Raw genomic sequence first — 22660 nt, forward strand, 5'->3', positions numbered from 1 at the left:
AGACAGATGGTGTTTAGTCTGATTAAATGTGGTACTACTTGTCTTTGTTGGTAAGCCTTCCTCCCACCCCCCCACCCCCCCCAGCTTTGTATCCATCTATTATCTCTGATATCATTTGATAATGAGCTAAGTGACTCTCATCTCTGCTCTGGCATTGCTGATGTTACATATTTAAATGCCTCTAGGCCTGTGTAACTCGTACCTATGAGCAAAGAATTGACTTGGTAGCTCTGTGAGACCCTGATGACTGTTTCTGACAACAGTGGAGATGCACCAATAGTTCCTGTGGGTTTAAGGGAGAAGGGAAGGACTGATTCAGTCCCAGGAGAAACAGGATAAAGAAATCTACTTCTTGGCATCCTCTGCAACATGATGGTAAAAGATGATAATGAGGCACAGTAAGGCTAAAGACAACGGCCTCATTAATAAGAGTTCTATGGAAAATGTGTTTTGTCAAAAAGACTGAATATCTTTTTCATAAAACTACAAATTTGGCTGACAGGTAATTGTAGGAACCAGTGTTCTCCAAGGTGCTTGGCATTATGGAAAATAAGGATAGTAGTGAGGATGAAAAATTGGTTCTGTTACAGATCTTGAACTGATTAGTAAATGGAAAAAAAGAAAAATGAAGCATTCTGCTAGCTATTAATCTGCCCAGCACTATTATAAATCATTATTGATGTTCCAGAAAGAATATAAAGTATTTCTTCATTAAGGGTTGAAAGCAATTCAGAGGTGAGTGGAGTGGCAAGTAAGCCAGAGGAGTTTAGTTGTTCAGCATGAGATAATAAAGGGCTTATTCAAACAACAAGGATTTTAAGGCAGGCCCATTTCAGAACATGCCGCGTGCTTTGTTCTAGGAGAAATTAGACCGGTGCCATCTATGTGCAACATTCCCATTAACATAGCTGTGAATGGCACTGGAAATCAAGGGTGCTTATAATCCTCAGTTTGGACCCTGTCCTCAGTCTGGACCCTGTCCTCCAGACCTCAACTCAAAATTTCACCCCCTTCTGTGAAACCATGTTGGAAACATTGCAGAAAAGCAGTCTTCTACCTTTGTTCCTAAGTCTCTTACTTTCATGACAGGTTGTAGGTTTTTAAAAACGTTCTGAAGCACTCCTTACTTTTGCCATGAAAATCTTGACACCTGTCGTGGTTTAACCCCAGAGAAAATTTGTTAGATATTAAGGTTGATTTTAGTCACATGAAGTTGCAGTGGCTACTATGGATTAGCCACTGTTTTGAGAGATGCATGTAGCTTGGAATCCATGGATTTTTAATGTAGAAAAAATTGATTGCGTTGGGTTTTTTTCCTTATGGAAATTTCCTAGCCTGGCATCATAGCTCTCCTGCTGCCAAGTAGTTATTCCTCTCTGCACTGCCTAGAGTGGAAAATTGGTGGTAGGATTTTGGCATAAGTTAGCATGACCTAGAAAGATGGAAGAGTTTCAGAAAAGCTAAGACTAAAATTTGCCTGTGTTTGGCTGCTTCCTGACACACGTGTGCTGTGCAGGGCATCTACTGAAGCTGTCTGGATGGAGGCCTCCAGTCTCTCTGAACTGGATGTGCAGGTAGGTTAAAGTGGCCTTATTGCTAGCAGATAGTACAAGTCATTTAATCTGTATGTATATCTTCTGCTTCACTCTTCCAGGATTTTCTGGGAATTGTATAGGCTGTGGAGAAAGAGGATTTCGGTACTTCACAGAGTTTTCCAATCATATCAACCTGAAATTAACCACTCAGCCAAAGAAGCAGAAGCACTTAAAGTACTACCTAGTAAGAAGCTCCCAAGGTGTACTGTCAAAGGGACCCCTTATTTGCTGGAAAGGTAATAAAGGTGCCCATTCACTTAGGGGTTTTTTATTATATTAGTCTGATGTTGAATGGAAAATTGAAAGTTGCAATTGAAAATGTATGCATTCAAAAGGAACTGTAGAAGATTACTTTCTTTAATGCTTGAAGGAAAAACTCCCACTGATTTTACTGACGTCTGGATTTTCCCAAAGAGATTTATTTAAGTCTTAATAGTAACCATACAATCGCAAATGGCCTTCCTCCATCTCCCCGCACTTTCAGTGGGAGCCCTAAATCTGCCCTTCCTAGGATGTGCAGCCATCTTGGTAGAAGAAATAAGGTTGCTCAGTCTGCTGATTCTTTTCTGTGCCTGAAGCAAGGTGACTCACAGCTAGGGCTCCAACGTTGGCTTTCTACTGATACTCAGCAGGTGCAGTTCAATCAGTCTAATGCCTGAGGATAGCTAGCACGCCATAAGATTAAGAAAGCTCAGGTCACTGATCTCAAGGAAAGAGGAGAAATCTTGCACACTCTTGCCATTTACAGTGTGTTTTACACTTTGGTTTACCCTCTACCACAGTAACTTGTGCAATATTGCTATGTGCTAAAGAGATTACATTTGTGACCCCAAGCCAAGGTAGCCATGGGGTCTGTTATTGAAGGACGCAGTTTTTTGGAGCTAGAGCCATGCAAAGACTTGAGTAGGTAAACCATTCTCTCCTTACTATCTACTAAGTTGGTATATATGCAGACTGCCTGTCTTTCTCAGCTGTGGTTTCACTCAGTAAAGACAGAGTTCGATCTGGTGCCTGTTGTTCCAAAGAGGATGATGTGAGGAGAGGAGAAGCTCCACAGGAGGACTGACACACATCTGAAGAGTCACATCCTCATGTGAATAGCAGCATGACACCAGAAAGAGATGGTTATCACCGAGCTGTATGAGTGATTATAGTATTGTATCAGTTAGTGGTTCAAAGGGATCGTGGCTTTAGCTGCTTTTCTCAGTTGCAAGTATAATTAACTACTGCTTTAGAGTAGACATGTTCTTCAGCAGCATTTTTCACAGATACTACAGAAAGATTTAATTTGGTAGCGAAGTTCCAAATACAGAAAAAGGAAACCTTATTTTACTTTTGGAATCCTTTTTCTGGAACCTGTCCCTGATGCTCATGCAGTTGGGGTTCATGTGTGTCCTGGTAAATGCAGTCAGGAGTAACGCATGAAAGAGGCAGATACTGGGGTCACTTTTGGTTATATGCTGATTGCAAGTGTTTTGAGCACCCATGAAAGTTTAGAAAATTGATCAAGAATTGACCTCATGGGCATTATTTTGATAGGCTGTATCCCCATATTGCTACCATCCATCTCGTAACCCTTCACCCTTTACTTATATTAAAGGTCTAATTAGAAGAAGAGAAATTCTTTTAAACACCCCCTTCTCTTCAAACAAAACCTGATTAGATCTCAGATTTAAAAATGGATTAATGTGTGATTTTTAAGGTGACTTTCTCCTCCCTCAACTCAGTTTTCATCCAGACATACACTTATAGTGCTGAGATGTCCCTGAAGGCATTGTGGAGGCATACTAAGACTCTGGGTTTCAGCACAATTTCCCCTTTTAAAGGGCAACATACGACGGTTTGTATAAAGGTTGTGCCACAGAAGTCACTGAGTGTTTCCTGGGATACGTCCAATACTTTCAAATCTCTTGGAAGCTGCGAACTGAAGGCTCTTGCCATTTTGCAGCATCTGGTCTGTATTTGCCTGGCCCTCTGAGTGGCCCCCAGGGAGGTTTTCTTAATTAGAAGACAAAGTTGACTAAACTGCAAGAGCCGTATTTTCATTGAATGCTGCCATTTGCCGCTGTTTGTTGTACGTGCTGTATGTATGCTTTTAACATTTTGTCACCTTTTGCCGCTGTGTTGCTGAACTTTCCTACTGGAAGGCAGGCCTTGTTAATATGTACTGTAGCTGCTTCGTTTGCAGAATGTAGAAGCAGGCAATCATCTGCTGCTAGCCTCTCTGCTAAACCAAATTCTTCGGTGTCACCGTCCACGACCCCAGAGGGTGGATCAGCTAATGGATACAAATCAGGGTTCACTCAGACAGGTAGGAGCTGAAAGTGCTATAAAGATAACCATTGGGGGTGGTAAGTTACCTCAGATATCGGTGGTTCAGGGATGCTGTAAACAACTGGGTATTTACCTCAAGCTGTGGATAGATTACAGCAGGGAGGATGCCTTTTAAAATTTGCTTTGTGAAAGATTAAGACCCAGGTGAGGCTGAAGGTTAGCATAGTCCTCATAAGAGTAGTTGATTAAAAAGTATTAAAAGATCTTTTGATTAATTTATTTGATCCTGTGTCTCCCTGTGTTTGTTTCATTTAATTTTTTGTGGATCTCAACTTGAATTACACATTTAGAGGGAGGTGTTTATGTAGTATATAGACTATTTGTCTTGAAAAGGAAAATAATCTCCTTTTCAGGTTAGGGGGGCAGCTTTTATTTATTTGCTTGCTTATTTATTTATTTATTTAAATTTTATTTCACACAAGAGTGTACTTAGAATAGCAATTTCCCCATACACATATAGTGGTTTTCTGTTATGTGAGCTAACATGCATCTCATAACTGTTCTAGAAAACTATTAATGACATACTTAAACAAGGAGAAACTGTAAAAATCAAATAGACATTGGCTGACAAAGAAGCAGCATCTTAATTTCATTTATCTATTTCTTTATTGCAAATAGCCACGGTGCTTTTCTTTGAGCTTTTTTTCTCATTGCTTTATTGCATCTTCATCTATGCTGTTATGTTTTTGTGTCTGTGCTATTTCTTGAAAAATTAAAACCAGGAGAATACTTTCTCTTAGTTGTTGTAATTGGTTGATATGTATGTACCATAATATATATTTCTCTAGAGAAGAATGAAATGCAGATATAAAAACAAGATTGTTAAAATACTTTTTCCACTTACAAAGTATGTTAAAAAGGAATAACAAACAAAAGCTGAACATACGCATTCTTATGAGGTTGTAATCACTGATCAGTATGTTCAGAGACACTTTCCCCAGGTGGTCACCCCTGTCTCTGTTTAGGAAGCTATATGCTTTAGGCTTTGGTTAAAATTAAATGAGAGTGTTGTTTAATCACATCTGCGTTTCATTGCATGATCCCTTGGCTTCTAGATCCTGGCTTGAGAACTGTGCAGATGCATGAGAACCTATTTATTTGAAATAGCAAGTGATCCAGTATTTACACAACTTTGTCTTCTATTGTACCTGCCAATTTAATAGATACACCTTTTATATACTGCTTTCTCCTTATCACTCACTGTGATTTTCAGTCTGGTTGGTGTTTCTGTGTGTCACTGTTTGTACTCTTAGGTCATGTTGTCAAAACCTTTTCATCTCCTTCTGCTGTTATCTTCTAGTGAAGATAATGCCACATGCATACATATGAATCCCCTGTGACCGGGAGAAGGGGCGAGAGCACCTTTTTTCAGTGGCGTGAATTCTGACATGTGTCACCTATGATGGAGGTCTGACTTTTTCTCTCCTAGGCTCTGCATAGCTGTTTGTACTTTGAGTTGACTTCTCAGTTGTTTTAAAACAGGACTACTTACTAGCAAGTTGCTTTCTGAAATTGTTTTCAGTTTGTTGTCAACTCATACCTATTTTTTCCTTTTAAAGTTGTGTAAATATTTCTGTTTTCTGCCCTTGTAAGTGAGCAGTTCAGTCTCTAAGTTCTAGAATATACCTGTAGGTAGATAGTTATGGGCACACTCAAGAGTATCGCATTCGAATGGTAATTTTGTGGTAGAAATTAGAGCACAAGAGAATTTTGAAATACCATAGTTAAAGTTGACGGTAAGGTGCGGCCATGACATTGCAGTCCAGTGTCAGGTTCTGCTTTCAAAATGGTGTGGGAAGATACAGTTCCATTGCAAAGGAGAGGTGACTGGCAATGAAAAATGGCTGAAACCTTGGACAGTATCAAAAATTCAGTTCTAGGCAGACACACGAGGGAAAACTTCATTTCAGGTGTTAAAAGGGTGTTAAGCAACTAGAAACAGTGTTTTACAATAGAAAGATGAACAATTTTAATAACTGGTAGTACTACAAGTTCTGCTTAGGTACCGGTGCGATGTTTAAACATATACCAGCCACATCTGTGTTCACAGATAAAATTTCAAGAAAATGTACTAGAACTAGAGAGAGAGGAAAAAACCCCAAAGCTTCTGGACAGTTTACTTTGAGGAAAACTTGAACACTGCATATTTGCTACATCATATTTAATGACACACCAGTGTTTTCCTCCAAAGCCCCTGACCCTGGTGGTCTATTTTGATAGCCATTCAGCATATTTCCTGTGAATGTGGACAAGGTTTTCTGGTGGAGCGGCAGCAGCAGAGGCTTCTGTGTTTGTTCCCCATCTCAGTTACTCTGGCAAAGCAGACTCTCCTTCCCACCCTCTTTTGCCAAATGGTGTGTGTCCTGAGGGTGACTGTAGTTGGTGGATCAAGTTGGTCTTTGCCTTCTGTTTTCTTTACCTGGCTGTTTTACTAGGACATCTGTAGGTGAACTTAGCCTACTTTGCCTGCTTGTTGCAAACTACTTTCTGGACAGATGCTGAGTTAATATTCTTTCACTCCTGTTAAGAATTTGGATTTGTAAGTGTATCAGCATCCAAATGTTGAATTGTTCTTGAAGTAAATTGTGGATATTAAATGCCTGATGTTAAAGTAGGGGCCTACATGCTGAGAGGTTTGGAATCAGTTCTGATTTATAGTTTAATATTGGGCAAGTATTAGAATTTGTTTGTTCTTCAGTTTATCCATCTATAAAATAAGGTTTATATTTTTCAGCCTTGGTAAAGTGCTCTAAGGAGTTGCTGTTTGTTAATTCATGTAATGAATTTGGGTTCGGATACCCTTCATTTCTTACCCAGACTTATAAATGGACATACACTTTTCATAGCCTTTTAGACAGTAGTGCTGTAAGGAGGTTATGTATTTGATAATTTTTTTTTCTGGCCTAAGTCAAGCTCAGCTGTGTCTGACAGAGGTTCAATAATTTGTTCTTGAAAATCTTAGGTGATGGAGATTCCACAACCTTTTTAGGCAACTTATTCCAGTGCTTATTCCCTATGCTTGCTGGGGGCAAGTCACATAAGCTCTTTGCCTTAGCTTTCACATCTGTAACATGGGATAACTGTGTTTACTTGCCCATCCCATGGGGGTATTTTGAGGAGCAATGACATAGCCCTTTCTGCAGTTAAAATATTTTTTGAGTGTATGTGAATGCAAAATATTGTAGGAGAGATCAATCATGGGTTCAGTAGATTATAAAATTCTATAGAAATGCCCAGTTAAATGTTTGTTACAACTCCTAAAAAATACAGATATATGGATATTTCTTAGGAGTGTAAAAAAATTGTTTGCATTACATGCAGACATGAGTTTAGATAAATGTGTATGACTGTTCATGTGTATGTAATACAAATTATACATGCACATATATATATAATTTTTAATCATTACTTAATTAAATAACTTCTTTTCTCAGATTCTTCAGTATTCAGTCCAGCAAAATCATCTTCTGCTGTTAACTTAAGTGGAACTCAAGACCCATCCCGGAACAAGAACATTGTGAAACCTCTGGCTCTGTCAGTACAGCTCGTAGGAAAGGCATTTTCTGCAGGTATGGCTTTTCTTTCCAGGATGGCTGAGAGCCAAGGGAATTACCAGCTTAACAGCCAAGAAATAAGGGAGTCATCTTTTTGGTGGAAAAAGGAAAGGAAAACATTCACTAGCATTCTGCAAATCTCTTGTATTCTTGTGGTCCTCTGAACAGAAATTTTCCATGGCCATTACTGTCCCCAAACTAAGCCACACCTTGGCTTTCAGATTTGACATTCTGGTAAAAGTGCATGTCATATCCCTCTTTGCACTTCCTAAGATATCTGAAAGAGCACAGAAGTCACCTCTTGATATCACACTGATTCTTGCCTCAGTAACTGAGAGCTGTGTGTTGTTCTGCATCTGTAACAGGTACAGTTCCTCCACATACATCTAATGGAATTTAGTCTCATTTAAAGGCGTTTTAATATCTGTGCTGTTTTAATTATTTATTTCTGTATTGTGTGTTTAATAATTAGAACCCTCAACTGTGGCATCTAAATCCCTCGCTGGTACTCTGTTGTGGTATTCTGATTGTTTATTACATTAGCTGGTTAGTCCTTTAAGCAATGAAAAAAACCCATCTTGCTTATTACAGGGAAGTATGCTTGAATAAGAAAAAATACAAATTTATTTGGCTTATATATGCACATGAACATTACATTTTATACATGATGTATTATATATGCTATTTTATACAATGTATGTTGTTATATGTACATAATATTATTATGTTGTATCTGATGAATCCTTAACAGTTCTTTGTGTAAAATACCCTTTTCCCCTCCATACCTGTGTAAGAGAATTTTTCTTGCACTGAAATTACTTCACACCATTTCAACCATTTCTGTGACTGACCCACATCCACCATATCTGTCTATACCAAATAGTTGACTCAGAGTACAAATGGGGAGCTTGCAATGGGCAAGTGATGTTATTAAAATTTTGCTAATTGGCAACCTGAGAATCTTGTGCCTCAATTTATTTGGATGACTGTGGTTGGAGAGTTCCACGTTGCATTGTTTTAAGCCAAATACCCACATCTCAAATGCTTTCTATTGCAGCTGACATTAGCAAGCTGCTGCACCATTTCCTGCTGTTGCTCCTGGAGTATGTTCCTGGGGGCTAAATCGTTATGGAGCTGGCAGATAATGGCAAGGACCTGTAGTCCCCACTGGGCTTCATGTCTGCTCTATGCAGTTTGTGCCTTTTTTTTTTTTTTCTTCTGCAAAAATTAGGCTCTGAAAAATAATAAGAAGGAGCTCAGAAGTGTGAGGATAATTTCTTGTGATCCTCCATTGTTGTAGTTTCATTTTGTGATCTGGATATAGTGGGTCCTGCCAGGGTGTCAGTCTTGCTGGGACTGAAGGATCATCTTAGGCAGAGGTAGCAAAACTAAGCATCGTTTGCCTCAGTAATGCTCAGACCATGTATACTTTACAGGAAACTGCCCCATCTTCCCTGTCCAGCCTCCTTTGCTAAGGCTTTAGATGAGAGCCACGTAGTGAATTACTGTGTATGGCACATGGACAACTGGGAGAAAAATATATAGATGCACCAAAGTGGCTTACAAATCTTTATAAACTGAATTAATGATATGCATTTTTTAAAATTTTCAGCATCTAAAAAAATGTGTCACAAACTTCCCAATAACTTTTTTTGTTTGTAGTTTTCTATTTTATTTTGGTGGAGTTTGTTTTGGATTTTTTTCTTCCACCTATCCTCCCCACCCTGAAATCTGGAGACCTCATTTCAAGGTTAGGATTTTGCAGCCTGTGCCCAAATTATTCTCTGTCAAGTACACTTCATGCTTTCCCTGGAGTATGTTTCTTTCAGTCACGCATCTTGCCTTGTTCTTTTGTGTCTGCATGTGGCTGTATTATTTTGTTTGTTTGTTTTCAAGATTGTCTCAAGCCACATGCTCTGTATTTTATTATACTCAGCTCCTCTTTCACTGCGTGCCACTGATGTTGCTAATGGAAACGCTAATGGAGGAAGAAATAATGTATTGAGTTCGACAGCCTCTCGGCCAATGCCTCCCTCGACATCTCCAAGTCCTGGCTGTGCAGCTGGAGACCAAGGTAAAGAAAACCTCTCTGTTCTTTTATTTTAAGCTGCACTGGCTGTTGAGACTGAAATTTGAGATTTTGTTGTTCTTCCCGTCATACCTGTTTCTACAATTCAGTCTTTACAGATCCATTTGGCTTTTGGCACGACCATTAATGATAATGTTGTACTTTTTAACACAGGTAACAACGTTTTTGACATCATAGTCTGGCTTTGTGTAAATCTAGGTGTAAACCTCTGGTGCTCTGTGATGTGATACCAGCTAAACACCAGTGTGAAACGGAAACGTGGGCTGGAATCTGGTCATTTGGGAGGATGGGTTTAGAATTATTTTTTGCTTTCCTTCTCAGCATCAATGTCCAGTTCTGGACCACCAAAGAAACGTCACCGGGGATGGTCTCCTGGGTCCCCAGTCCCACCTCCTGGTTTAGCAGTACCTGTTCCTACAGTTCGGCCTTCGGCAAGAACAGGTAAACCTTGAATAATACAGAGACGTCATTTGGAAAAACCTGTAGTCAGCCAGACCAGTAGCCCTATGCTGCTTCTCTTAAGCGTTGCACAGAAAACATAACTGAGCTTGCTGAAGTAGTTAAGGACACTGTGGAGAGTTTTTCAGATGCCCCAGAAAAGCACACATGATTGTCTGGTCCTTGTTGCCATAATCTAAGATGGAACATGGGGAAAATGAAACTGTTGAAGGAGAGAAAGGAAAGGAAGATGCAAATAATATTAATAAAAATCCAAAGCTATCTAAGTCCCCCAAATGTAACTCAGTTCTTCTAAAATTGTACAAGTGTATGGATATGTGAACATATTTCAAGGATTTTCATTAGCCTTCACCTTGGATGTTGTGTCTGTCTGGTGTGGCATGCTACAGAAACTGTACACTCCATTCCTGCACTGGAAAAAAGGCTTTATATAACTTTGGTCTAACAGAGGACACTGATGTCCACTAGGTCATCTTCTGTTAAAAGCATGAAGTTTGTGAGACCAAATATCTGTTGTGCATGGAAAAGCTGTAGGAGGGATATGTAACATCATGATATGAAATAGGATTAATTACATGTATGTGTGAATACTCATCAATTTCCATGTAGGTACCTCTTTATACATAACTATTAGTAAAACTGTTCACTATTTAAGCGCTTTTCAGTTGTGGGATTCAGCATACTTTGTAAAGGGGAATAAACAATTACTTATTCCTGTCTCTATAGAGTGAGAGAATAAACATACAAGGAAGAAAAAAAGCCATTTGTTAACATGCACAATGTATTTTTAACTCTGCCTTGGAGGGCTTGGTTTAGAGATATTTTGGAATGAATTTTCAGAGATACTCATTATAGGAAGAAGGGGGTTACATGGTAGTGCAGGCCTGACTACTTGAGCACCTCAAATCAATCGCAGCTTTTGTAGGTTTCTAGCTTCAGAGACCTGCTGAAGATACCTGATATAAGGCAATCTCCCCCTTTTTGTTGAGTTTGTCTCTGCCAATCTACTACCTCTTCTGTGTACTCCATTTTCCATGTGTCATTCATAGTATTTTTTTCTGTTTGATAAACAGTTTCCACTGCTAAAACACATGCATTCATTCATGCTGCCTTTGATGCTTTTCTATTGATGGCATTGTTTGAAAAATTTGTTACAAACCACCAAATGAAGCCTGAGAAACTTCTGAAGCAGACCTCACGCTGAAACCTGATTACAGATTACAAAATTCTTGCACTTTCTTTTTACGTGTGAAAGCTGCTCTTGCTTTTTCATGACTAAAGCCTAGTTTTTATTCTTGTAATAACTCTCCAAGGACAGCTTTGAGATTTTGGCCTGTTTTTGTTTTTCTTATCTACATATGTTCTAGGTCAGAAGTCAGAACAGTCTCTTGCCTTGAATTGAGAGGCAATATTGAGAAATAGCCTCCATCTTAGAGGTGGCCTTTTGGCATAGTACTTGGCTTTGTTTAAAGATGCATATTCAAACCTGTGTTTTCTCTCTCATTCCCACCAACAATACAGTGGTCAGAAAAAGTTTTATTTTAGGGGTGGGACTACAGGAGGATATAGGCTCTGAATTTAAATTACTTAAAACTATAGCAGGAAATGCAGAGACCTTTTGAATTTTATTACAGTTAGTGATCTGCAGTATTTTTTTTTTATTTGTTCATACGGCCAAATCACAGTATGAGCCTTTTAGTAATGGAAGCTTCTCTTTTCTTTATTTTATAGAGCCTCTTTTGTCAGTCCCAGTTCCTCAATCCATGCTAACTGGAATTTTACAGCCTCAACCCATCCCAGCAGGGGAGACTGTAATAGTTCCTGAAAACCTGCTGAATAACTCAGGAGTCAGACCAGTGATTCTGATAGGTAAGTCTTACACTGGGGAATCAAATGCTGCATTTTGAACAAATACATGCTCCCCTAGGAGAAGGGGTTTTTTGATTTCTTTTTGTTGGTTCTGGCATTCAGTACAATACAAAGTCAGTTTGTCATGGATGGTTTGCTTTAGTTGCTCAACATTTAAAATCAGAAGTTAAGCGATTTCTGGAGAACCTGATTTGCAAACGGGTCACGACTACGTCAAATTTATACAAAATGTCTGGCCAAACTGAAGTTTTGTACAGTCCAACAACAGCAATATCTCCATGTAGTGAAAATAGCTTTCCAGTGTAAACAACTTACAAAACAAGCAAATATTTCCTGCAGCATTTATAGTCCAGATCTTGAAGCTTCTGCATGAGAACCAGAAAACTGATTTGAACTGAGTAATCAGAAGTAAATCATAACTAACTTTTCGTCTTTTATAGTCCATACTTCTTGTAAGCAACTGAGATAACAGATCAGGCTTTTAAAATCCTTTAGCTGTATAAAGTATATTGTTAACCCTTAGAAAAACATTGCTTTTACTTTAAAAGTATGACTCGTAATGTGTATATCACTTTCAACCTGAGCTATTTGGGCATACTATATAACAAAAGACGGGTCAGCTAGTACTGCCAAAATTTTGATGAGTAATTTTTTTGACTCTAGATCTCTTCTCAGTCCAGCATAGTACAGATGGTTGTATAAAGTAGCTTCACTGTTAACATAACATGCCTATCAATACAATCCATGGAATAATTTATCACTGCTGAAGAAACGGAGAAGTTCTTCAAATCCTCACTTGCAGAGATAAGCCTAATACACACAATTCCCAGAGAATTAACAGGGCCATCTACACTAGTAAATCCATCAAGGACAGGGTTACGCTTCTAGTTTGTTTTGCTTAGCGTTGTTTTCTGGAAGCCTATTCTAAAGCTCTAGCATGGTGCTTTAACGGTTTTCAGAGAAACACTTCCTTATTAAAGACAAGGGTGCCTACAGTCATCAGCTTAAGTGCAAATTGAATGCAGCCCTTAGGCTCTTGGAGAGTTGCCAATGAAGTCCTCAGTTAGGCTAAATGTTAGTGGCCCTGAGAAACAGTGTCCTATTAATAGTACAGAACCAGATGTACCTAAATGGATGGGTTTGGCAAAACCTGTGTGGAATTTTTTTTAAAACGAAAACATTCTCAAGGAAAAGAGGAGTTAGCCTGTGCTCGTGTGCTTTACCTTACAGAACATCAATTTAGTTGTTGATGTTTATTTAACCTGTTTATGAAAACAGAATGGAAACGTGGCAAAAAAAAGTGAAATCAATCACAGCAATGCCACAGTGGCTGAATCAATGCTAGTGTGACTTATGCTGCTTTTATAATGTTAAGATCAATGTACTTTTGCTTCCATTGATTTTTCTTTTTTGTACACCATATTATGGAGAATCTGTATTTAAAGGTCAGGATAAGACCCAAATAAATAATATTCTCATCTGTATTTGCATAACAATAATTGTTACCCTGCTGGTATGCAATTATTGTTAGTTTTTGCAAATCTATCTGATCACTTGTAAAATACAGCAAAGGGTCACTGGCCTATCTCATTTATTTTTTAAGCAATTATAATGCCAAGAACAGTCACTGATGCAGCATATTTTGCAAGATAACATTAAGGAGAAGTTTGGAAATGTATACATTGTGCAAGATTTCATGTAGTGGCATATTTTGTAAATTTCTTGGGGGGGGGTGTTTCCTTTATCAAAGGTTATGGCACTTTACCTTATTTCTATGGAAATGTTGGTGATATTGTTGTAAGTCCCTTGCTGGTGAATTGCTACAAGATTCCACAGCTGGAAAACAAGGATTTGGATCTCTTGGGTTTGACCAGCAGTCAGCTGCTAAGTGTGGAGAATATGATTCTTTTAACTATCCAGTATCTTGTCCAACTAGGTAAGCAATTTGTCATAAGCACTTGTTTTTATTTGTGATTGTCCTTTTTTTCTCCCCACCCTCTTTATGTCGGTTTCAGAGCCAATTTTCTGGCTATTTTTGTGCCTGGAAGAGGTAAGTGGCTCCATCTAGTGTGTGTGACTTTGTTACTTTGTTCATCAGACTGAAGAAGCGAAGCGAATTTAAAGGCTGATACTGCTTCTGGTCTCCATATGGGGATTGACCAGGTCACCTTTGTGAAATGGATTTGCAATGCAGATAACTCATTTGCTTAGGGTATTAAACCATCAGTTATCACAGCTCTTTATTTAGTTTTGTGACAAATGCTGGCAGATGTGTGATGGTCATCATTGTTTTGGTGACAGCACCGTTTACATGAAAACCACATTTGTTATTCAGACTAAGGCAAGTGATTCAGTGAATATCTCATTCTTGTAAATGTTTTTCAAATGGACTCTTTTCAAGTTTGAGAGTAAACCAGTAAACCACATTTTCTTTCTCTTATTGCAGGTCCAGACATTTTTCCCTACCTTAGAGTAAAAAGCAGCAGTGTTAACATCTTGTAAATGTTTTTGAAAGGGACTCTTTGCAAGTTTGAAAGCAAATGAGCAAACCACATTTTGTTTCTCTTACTGCAGGTCCAGAAATTATTCCTGACCTTAGAGTAAAAAGAAGCAGTGTTAGCAGTAAGATTTTAGAAGTTAAAGAATAATGCAAGATAGTGTTGGGAAACTTCTCACAGCAGTCTCAGTCTTAACTTCGGTATTTGAAAAGATGCTGCCTATCATAGAGGAGTGTGAAATAACTTTTGTGAAAAGCACACTGCTTTTCCTGCACTGGGCTTCTGTTAGGGCATCTGTAATTCATAATGGTATGAAATGTGCAAATGTTTCAAAAGAAGCACAACTGGTGATAACCCTATAAAGTGGGGAGCAAATGTGCTCTGTGCAGGTTTCCCCATGGATTCTTATGATTTGCTTTTCTCCCTTGATGCAGTACTGTTACAGACAGGAAGGAGGCTATTTGCTGTGTTGTAATACTTTCTAAGTGACTCATTTTCTTTATTTATCATTCTCTGCCTCAGTAGTCCATTGGATGCCATGTTAGAACTGACAGAGGGTTTCTTTATTTTTTTACAGGCTGAATGTTTTTCTGTTGCCCTTCTCTCAGTGGGCTTAAATTTGTTATTTGAGTTTTTCATCTTCATTGGAAAGTTTGTAGAGTCTGCATGTTAAAACCAGCTGCTTCACACAGTTCTGGATTGACAGAGGCAGCCTGCAAATTTCCTGTGGGGAAACAGGTAGTCAGCTGATGCAGCATTTCCAATTAAAAATAAATTATTTCTTGAAACTCACTCAGTCAGTGAACAACACTCCAAGAGCAAATCCAACCGTAGATGGATGCAGCAAGTCTGTACTTGCTGCAAACTAGAGGAGGCTTCATGCAAAGCTTCTGGAGCTGAACTGAGCTGTGTCTAGCGAGCACCATGCCTTCAACGTAAAGCATTTCCCTTATTAGCAGGTGTTTAGTTTGGCTTTTGTTCTTATTGTGCAAAGCTGAATAGTTTTCCATTTGGCCTTATGTGGAGATGGGTGCCAGCACTGTAAGATGAAAGAGCCTAATGAGGAGAAAAGTAAAAATATTCTGCAGAGTGTGGTGATCAAATCATGTTGCTGGTTTGAATATTGCTACAAACTTAAAACTGTTGGAATTGTGACAGTTGCACTGAACTGTAGCCTTTATCCCATTTTATAAAATCAAAGCAGATTAAAGATGACTGGAGGACAGCCAGCTTCAAAAGTATTTGACAAGGGAAGAGGCAAATACATACATAAATTAACAGTTTACTCATGTGAGCCTCTTTTTTTCTTGAGAAAGTAGGACTAAAAAGTTACTCCTTTTTTCTGGAGCATATTGTGAAAGAATTAAGATAAAGGCAAAGATAAAAAAGCAGACAGAAGAGTGAAATAGATACTGAGTCTTGCCTATTTTTTTCAGATCTTGCTACCTGTACAAAATATGTTTGCAGATGACTGTGATCACAGATCATAAGAATATTATTTATGAAAGTGCTCCTTTTTTGAAAAAAGATATATCTGAGAATTCCTTTCAGTTTTCCTGTAAGATTATGACACTATTAATTGTAGGATAATGCTGTTGTGTTTTCAGAAATCAGCTGAGCAATTTCACAACGATATTACAAATCAAATTAAACAAAATAAGTGCATTTCTGATGCTTTCATTTTAAACCTGCTGTGTAGACTATACACAGTTAAAGCTGTGATTGTGAGCCATAGCATTGCTATAAATAAATTCCACTGACTGTGATACAGGAATAAGTAAAAAAAGATCAAGAGCTGTGTTTGATTTCAGTGGTATTTACAGTCTGTCTCCTGTACTTATTCAATTTCACATTTGTTATCTTTGGCAGCATTCATAGTGAAGTATTCGCAAGCTTTGTTTTTATACCTCAAAATGTGCATATTTGCAGTATGGGTTACATTCTATCATTTGTAATTGTCTGCTTTTTACTATTGCACCACCATTTCTACAAACAATCTCATCCTTCGCAGTGCTAAGGTCTGTGTTTTGGGTTTTCAGCTGGAGGAGATTTCTGTTAACTACCTGTTTAGAATTATAAAATTATTCTCCCTTCTCTCTTGTTGTGGTACATTTGAATTGCTTTGACTATGTGTATGCTGTGACACCCAGAGGTGTTTTGTAGTTTCAGTATCTGAATGCACATCCAGACTCAAAGCAGGAACAAGCCTCTGTCTTCAGTGTAAGGGGTATTCAGACACTCAAACCAAGAGGTTATTCCAGCAATTCTCCTGGTCTTAAATGGTTGGGGGAGTAGTTCTCTGTGGGATGCCCTGTGAAGTGTGTCTGCCCAGAAATGGATGGCATTTGAATATGTTGTCTTAAACTAGGTGTTTTTGGAAGCATAACTATGTTAATAAGGTCTTTTTCAGATACTAATATTTTATGGTATTATTTGTTTTGCAGTTTTGTTTTCTGAAGTCAAGATGACCCTTTGCATACTCATTTCTGTACAGAAGCTTCCAAATATTCCCTTTTAACCTTGACAGATTCCTGGTTTATGAAACTGTTCACAATCAAAATCTGCATCTATCATTTTGCCTTCCATCTCATCTGGTAGTAGTTCCATTATTTTTCTGGATAGTTGTGGAGAAAGACTGCCACGAGCCAAGTGTGGTATTAAACACTTCACTAATTTCAGTATCAGTGCCTTTCTGATAACTAAGTATTTTTAAAAGTTTTTCTCTTATAAATTATCTGAATGAAATTCTGTGTGTTCTCATACAGAAGTCTTTCCATTTGTACAACTACTTTCATTTTCTTGGATTCATGATGACCCCTGTGCCTAGAGCCTGTCTCTTAAGTAACCTCCCTCAATCAGCAAAAGCTTGCTTTTATTTCTTTTAGTGTATAACATCTTTTTTTGTTGTGGTGGTTGTGTTGTAGATAGACTTTTATTTCTGCAGAAGAAGATTTATCTCTCTGTCAATAAATGTCTATTTTTTTCTGTTTTGAGATCTTCAAAGACCTAGAATGTGTGATGTTTTCTTAGAAGGGAAAGAAAATATACTTCCAAAAAAGAGAACTATAAAGAGAGAATTATGCCCACGCTGCATTAAATTAGACTCATCAGAACTTTTCAGTTTTATCAAAAATGATAACAGCCTTGCATTTACAAGTCTATACTTGTCCTACCATCCTACGGTAATTGGATAGTGACACTCTCCATATGTTACTTCTCAAAAAGGCAAAATGACAACCGGCGGCAGTTTTTACAGATTCTGTATTGTAGGTTATTTATGTGCTCCCTGCCCTACTTCTCACACAACCTTTCTGTTTCCTTTTTTTCACTGCCCTTTTTGCTTGTTGACTTTGGCCCTGAAAGAAAGCCTAAAACCAAACCCAGCATTTCACATATCTCTGCTATTTAAGCCCCCTTTTTGTCATAGAAAAGCAAGCTGCTGAAGCATGAAGCTGTCTCCTTTGGCACCGACATGAGATCTTGGCAATTTAAGCTATGGTTACTTCTTACTCTGTGTTCATGAATATTTTTATCTTTTCCTGAGTATTTTTGACAATGAAACAAATCTTACTGAGCAAAATGTTAACTGAAGCTGAGTTGGGGGACTGATGCTAAGACAGGATAGCTTATATTTCTATTTTCCGATTCAAGTTCGCAATACAGTTTACAAATGAGGAATGAAAATCTAAAGTTGATATACCTGTTTACGTTAGAAGTTTGAAGATTTGTTAAATTAATCTAATTTAACTAAAGTAAAAGAAGAGGTCAAACCTGTTTGTTTACATCCATGCTTAGTCTACTTGTATGCATGATGAGAAAAAGCAAGACGAAGACCACTTGACAGGCTTTGTCATAGTGCATGGCTGCGATTAGACTGCCGAGGATAAGCATTTGAGTTTTCTGCTGTAAAAAACATATGCAGGCTATGTGATTAATCCTTCTGTTCCAGGCAAAAGGCACATATTTTCACACTCCCAAGTTTGTTCCACCAGTTTCTGAAGGTAGAAAAGCTAGGAGTGAGATGGAACACCTCATTGTTAAAAAAAAAGAAAAAAAAAAGGCAGATGGCAGGAGAGAGAGGCTTCTAATATGAAAAACCAAGAATAAGCCATGTGGGTAAATATCCACTGAGTAGCGAGTGGGTTTTGTCAATGTAAAAAATATGGTGAAGGAGCTTGTCAGATCAAGACAGACATGTGATTCTTCCTGGTCATTAACATTTTGATATGCAATACTGTTCTTCTGTTTGTTTGTTTTCAATTTAGGTCCTGACCAGATACCCCTGAGGGAAGAATTTGAGCAGATCATGTTGAAAGCTATGCAGGAGTTCACTCTGAGAGAGCGATCCTTGCAAATGAGCGCACAGTGTATCTCTGTGTCACCAGGTCAACTCCCTTGGCTTGCTAGGTTAATCGCTAGTGTGTCCCGGGACCTTGTGCATGTGGTCGTTACCCAGAATTCGCTGGCAGAGGGCATCTCAGAGACCTTGAGGTCTCTCAATGAAATGAAACATCAGCAAAAGCTACCAGATTATGTAGTTGCCATTTGTGCATCAAAGATAAGAGGAAATGAATTCTGCGTAGTAGTACTAGGTGGGTATATTGGCAGTACGCTTCAAATACCAATGCAATTTTGCTGAACTTATTTTCTCAAGTTATTGTTCCAGCTTTTAAATCCCTTTTGTTCTTTTTATTCTCCTTTGTGTTGTTACACTGCAATGTCCCAGTTTACTATTCCTCCATCAAGACTTGGAGTACTGATGTGCATGAGGATCTAGAAAAATAGCTGTGTGCTAATCATTACTACTCCTTGAGAGGCCTGAGAGTTTGTGTGTTTGTGTGGCTACCTTAGAAAATATCTTGAAGTGACCCAGTGACAAAACAGTCAGTTTGTCTTTCTCTGTTTTGTGCAAGAGCTGTGTTATTTCACACGGCAGTATTGGATTGACTGCAGTCTTCTGCAGACCACTGTAAAACAGAACATGCTTTTTATCCTTTTTACCATGTTGATTTTTAAATTCCACATTGGTGACTGGCTGTGATATTTGTGTGTGCATGAGTGTGTCTGAATGGAATTGAATTTTGACTAGTCATCTTTTCTTTGTAGGCAGATAAATCAGTAATGTCAATTTTTTACTTTTTTCACACTAGAGATAATTACTTTTTCATATTTACCCAGAATCCTCCATTCCATCTAAGGTACAAATACTTATTTTTTGTATCATCTGTCACCAAAAACTACGGGCAACAGCCTGCAAAGGATGTGCTAAACCAATATAAGTAATTCTTCTGTCACTAGCGAAATAGACTTGAGACTACTCTCCCAGTCTGCTGGGTAAAGGCAGTGGAGATCCATGACTGAAGATCAGCCCACGCTTCTAGGATGAAAAGGTTGTGTTGATAGTGCACTGTGTTAAAGATTGCTCTTGCTTTTTTCCCCCCCTCTTCTCCAGGTCAATATCAATCTAGGGCACTTGCAGAAAGCATGCTTACCACCAGTGAATTTTTAAAAGAGATCAGTTACGAGCTCATTACAGGGAAAGTTAGTTTCCTCGCATCGCATTTCAAGAATACATCTTTAGGTGAGTGATCCTAAGAAACAGAAGTTCTAGCCAAGACAGTTATTTCTTTAGGGTTGGTGTGTCTCCTGTTCAGCAGCTAAAGTGCACATGAATACAGCTCTGCCCTCTCCCCAGAGAGGCATTCTTTCTTTCTCTCCATTCACTGTGTGTAAAGGAGCATTCGTCTCCTTCACCTGTGCAGTACGAGTGTACCCTGTGGCAAAACATTTTTAACACTGTTTATACTGCTGAATGTGATGGTAGGGCACCCATAAGCGCATGTGTCTTTTCTTGTTTGCGCTTTCAGCACAGGTTTTAGAGGTTGTTTTATAGTCTGCGTTTCTTTGTAATCATCAGATGTCACTGCTAGCTGTAAAGGCACAGAGCTGAAATTATTCAGCTGTGGTTTCTTTTTTGGAATTCATTCAACTGGCAAATCAGTAAATAAAAGAGAAAAATATTCTCCCTCCCTCTCTTCCCTGTATCTCCAGTCCCCTGCCCTTTCGCACATTCGACGTAAGCTTTGTGAGAACGTGTGTGTACGTAATGTTCTACATCATTTGTCTGAAATGGCTTCCAGATAATTTGGTGTTGCTAATTCTTATCTAGGTGATGATTTGGACAAGCTGCTGGAGAAAATGCTACAGCAGCGAGGGGAAAGTGTCATTATTCCTTTTAATGGAGATGTTAGTGAGTGTGTGTCATCTCAGGAGGCAATTGCCATGGTTTCTACACAAGAACCAGGTAAATTTTTTTACATGCAAGATGTGAAAAAAGTGAGTAGTTTGCTAAATGTCAAAATGCATGTGCCTCAGAAGAGTCTGAGGGCACAGCTGTGGTCAGTGTGCCAACCTTTGAATATTAATACTACCACCTGAATGTAGTAATACAGCAGTCTCTCAGACAGAAAGTCTTTGTAGTAAACTTCAACAACTTTTTTCCCCTATGTTTTGTAATTCTTAAGCTAAAATATGTCATCTTCTGTTAATGCACTGGGCAGAGTAGAGAAGATGTTCCTTTGTAACATTGGCAGCGTGAATTCATCTCACCCTTTTGCACCTAGAAAAGGAATGTAATCTTGGGCTTAAGGCAGAGGGGAACTGTGTTCTTGTCCTGATATCTCCAGGTGTCCTCCTGTTTCTTAACTTTTGATATTCCTCACTTTCCACATGTAAAATGGTAATAATACGTACTACAGACTTGTGCTCTGAGGCTTAAACTTCTAGGGAAAGTGTTTTAAGATCTTGGACTGAAAGTGCTAGGCAAGTGTAATCTGTAATTTGCTTATTTATAAGAGATGTGTCTTATTCAGCGTAATGGGATGAGATACTTAGGTGCAAAAGATGAGCTAGGATTTCTTGTCTAAAAATGCTAATTACCATTTTCCCACTTTAGAATTCTTCCATTATTCAGAGCTTTAACCATACTTTCCTTTTCATATGACAGTAATGGTAAAAGATACACTAAGCTGTTGTGAACACCGAGATTCTTTTAGGTCTAGTATCAAAGCAAATTCAACCTCCAGTAAAGCTTTTTCACTGTGAAAGAAAGGTATGCTCTTGATTCACATTAGCTTAAATTAATCAGCTCAGTGTTCGTTCTGAATGAAAGCAAGGTGGTTGATAGTCTCCACATGGATCAGGAGATCCAATTAGGAAGGCTGCCAGGTACTTTGTTCTGGCAGCCCCAGAAGGACAAGTCTTGAGCTTCCTCACAGGATTAATTTGAAGGGAGAAGGATCTTTTGATTCTGTTATTTTTTTTGTTCTTACTATGTAATGATGTGCAGTGGTGCTTTTTTAGACATTCATGTTTTCTCAAACAATTATTCTGAGCTAGCTTTGTCTTTTAAATATGGCTGTACAATGGTTGAAGCTACTGGGAGTCTGCCTGAATAAAAAAAAGGAGAGGTAAGTCTCCTAGGCAGTGAGAGGGACCTTTCTCCCATAGCAGATCTAGTGAAATGAACACTGAGGCAGGTTTGAGCAGGAGATAAGCGTGCGTGCACACGTGCGCACACACGCACACACACGTGTGTCTATATAAAACTAACATACCAGGTTTTCACCCCAAACACCTTCCAATTTTCATGTAAATTGCAAGATTTGATAAAGTGGCTTATTACCTAAAAAAGCAACAATAGTTCTTTTTTATTAAATTTGCAGTAGGTTTGGGGTTTTTTCTTTGTTTTTTTTTTTAAGAAAATTACCCTAGGCAATTTTTATGGTAAGCAGTCCATTAATCAGAATTTAATTTGTAGTAGAAAAACTGACATAAGCAAAAAATGTAATGGCATTGTAGGATTTAATTTGGTAATCTGCAAGTTGAAAATATTTAGGGGCTAGTGAAACATGGATTGTTGGTCATTGAATTTACCTACTGGAAATTCTGAAATATAGGAACATGTTTTTATTTGAGGAAACGTGAATGCTCTGGTATGTGCATATAGAAAGCAAAACTCCAGTCCCACAGTTCTCTTTATTAAGTTCAAATAAATCTGAGACTAAACTTCTGTAAAAAATCAAGAAACCTCCAAACAAATAAATGCCCCCTTCAATAATTGAGATTTATTGCCTAGGTGTATTGCTCATCTTCCCTTTGCAGCTTATCGTAGAATCATAGAATACTTTGGGTTGGAAGGGACCTTTCAAGGTCATCTAGTCCAACCCCCCTGCAATGAGCAGGGACATCTTCAACTAGATC

At 38.4% G+C, this 22660-nt stretch overlaps 1 protein-coding gene across 3 annotated transcripts in view; it reads left to right on the forward strand.

Moving 5' to 3' along the window:
• GREB1L (GREB1 like retinoic acid receptor coactivator) overlaps positions 1-22660 on the forward strand; it is a 145202-nt gene that overhangs the window by 87538 nt on the left and 35004 nt on the right. For 2 of the 3 annotated variants that reach the window (XM_052787420.1, XM_052787421.1), the window contains exons 6-15: positions 1655-1831; positions 3784-3906; positions 7364-7498; positions 9420-9557; positions 9894-10013; positions 11763-11900; positions 13651-13836; positions 18664-18990; positions 19851-19979; positions 20568-20702. In XM_052787420.1, coding sequence (XP_052643380.1) covers positions 1655-1831; positions 3784-3906; positions 7364-7498; positions 9420-9557; positions 9894-10013; positions 11763-11900; positions 13651-13836; positions 18664-18990; positions 19851-19979; positions 20568-20702 — 1608 coding nt within the window. The remainder of the gene's footprint in view (positions 1-1654; positions 1832-3783; positions 3907-7363; positions 7499-9419; positions 9558-9893; positions 10014-11762; positions 11901-13650; positions 13837-18663; positions 18991-19850; positions 19980-20567; positions 20703-22660) is intronic. The other variant, XM_052787422.1, reaches the window with a different exon arrangement.

Source organism: Harpia harpyja, chromosome 5, assembly GCF_026419915.1.
Source record: "Harpia harpyja isolate bHarHar1 chromosome 5, bHarHar1 primary haplotype, whole genome shotgun sequence".
NCBI classification, from domain to species: Eukaryota; Metazoa; Chordata; class Aves; order Accipitriformes; family Accipitridae; genus Harpia; species Harpia harpyja.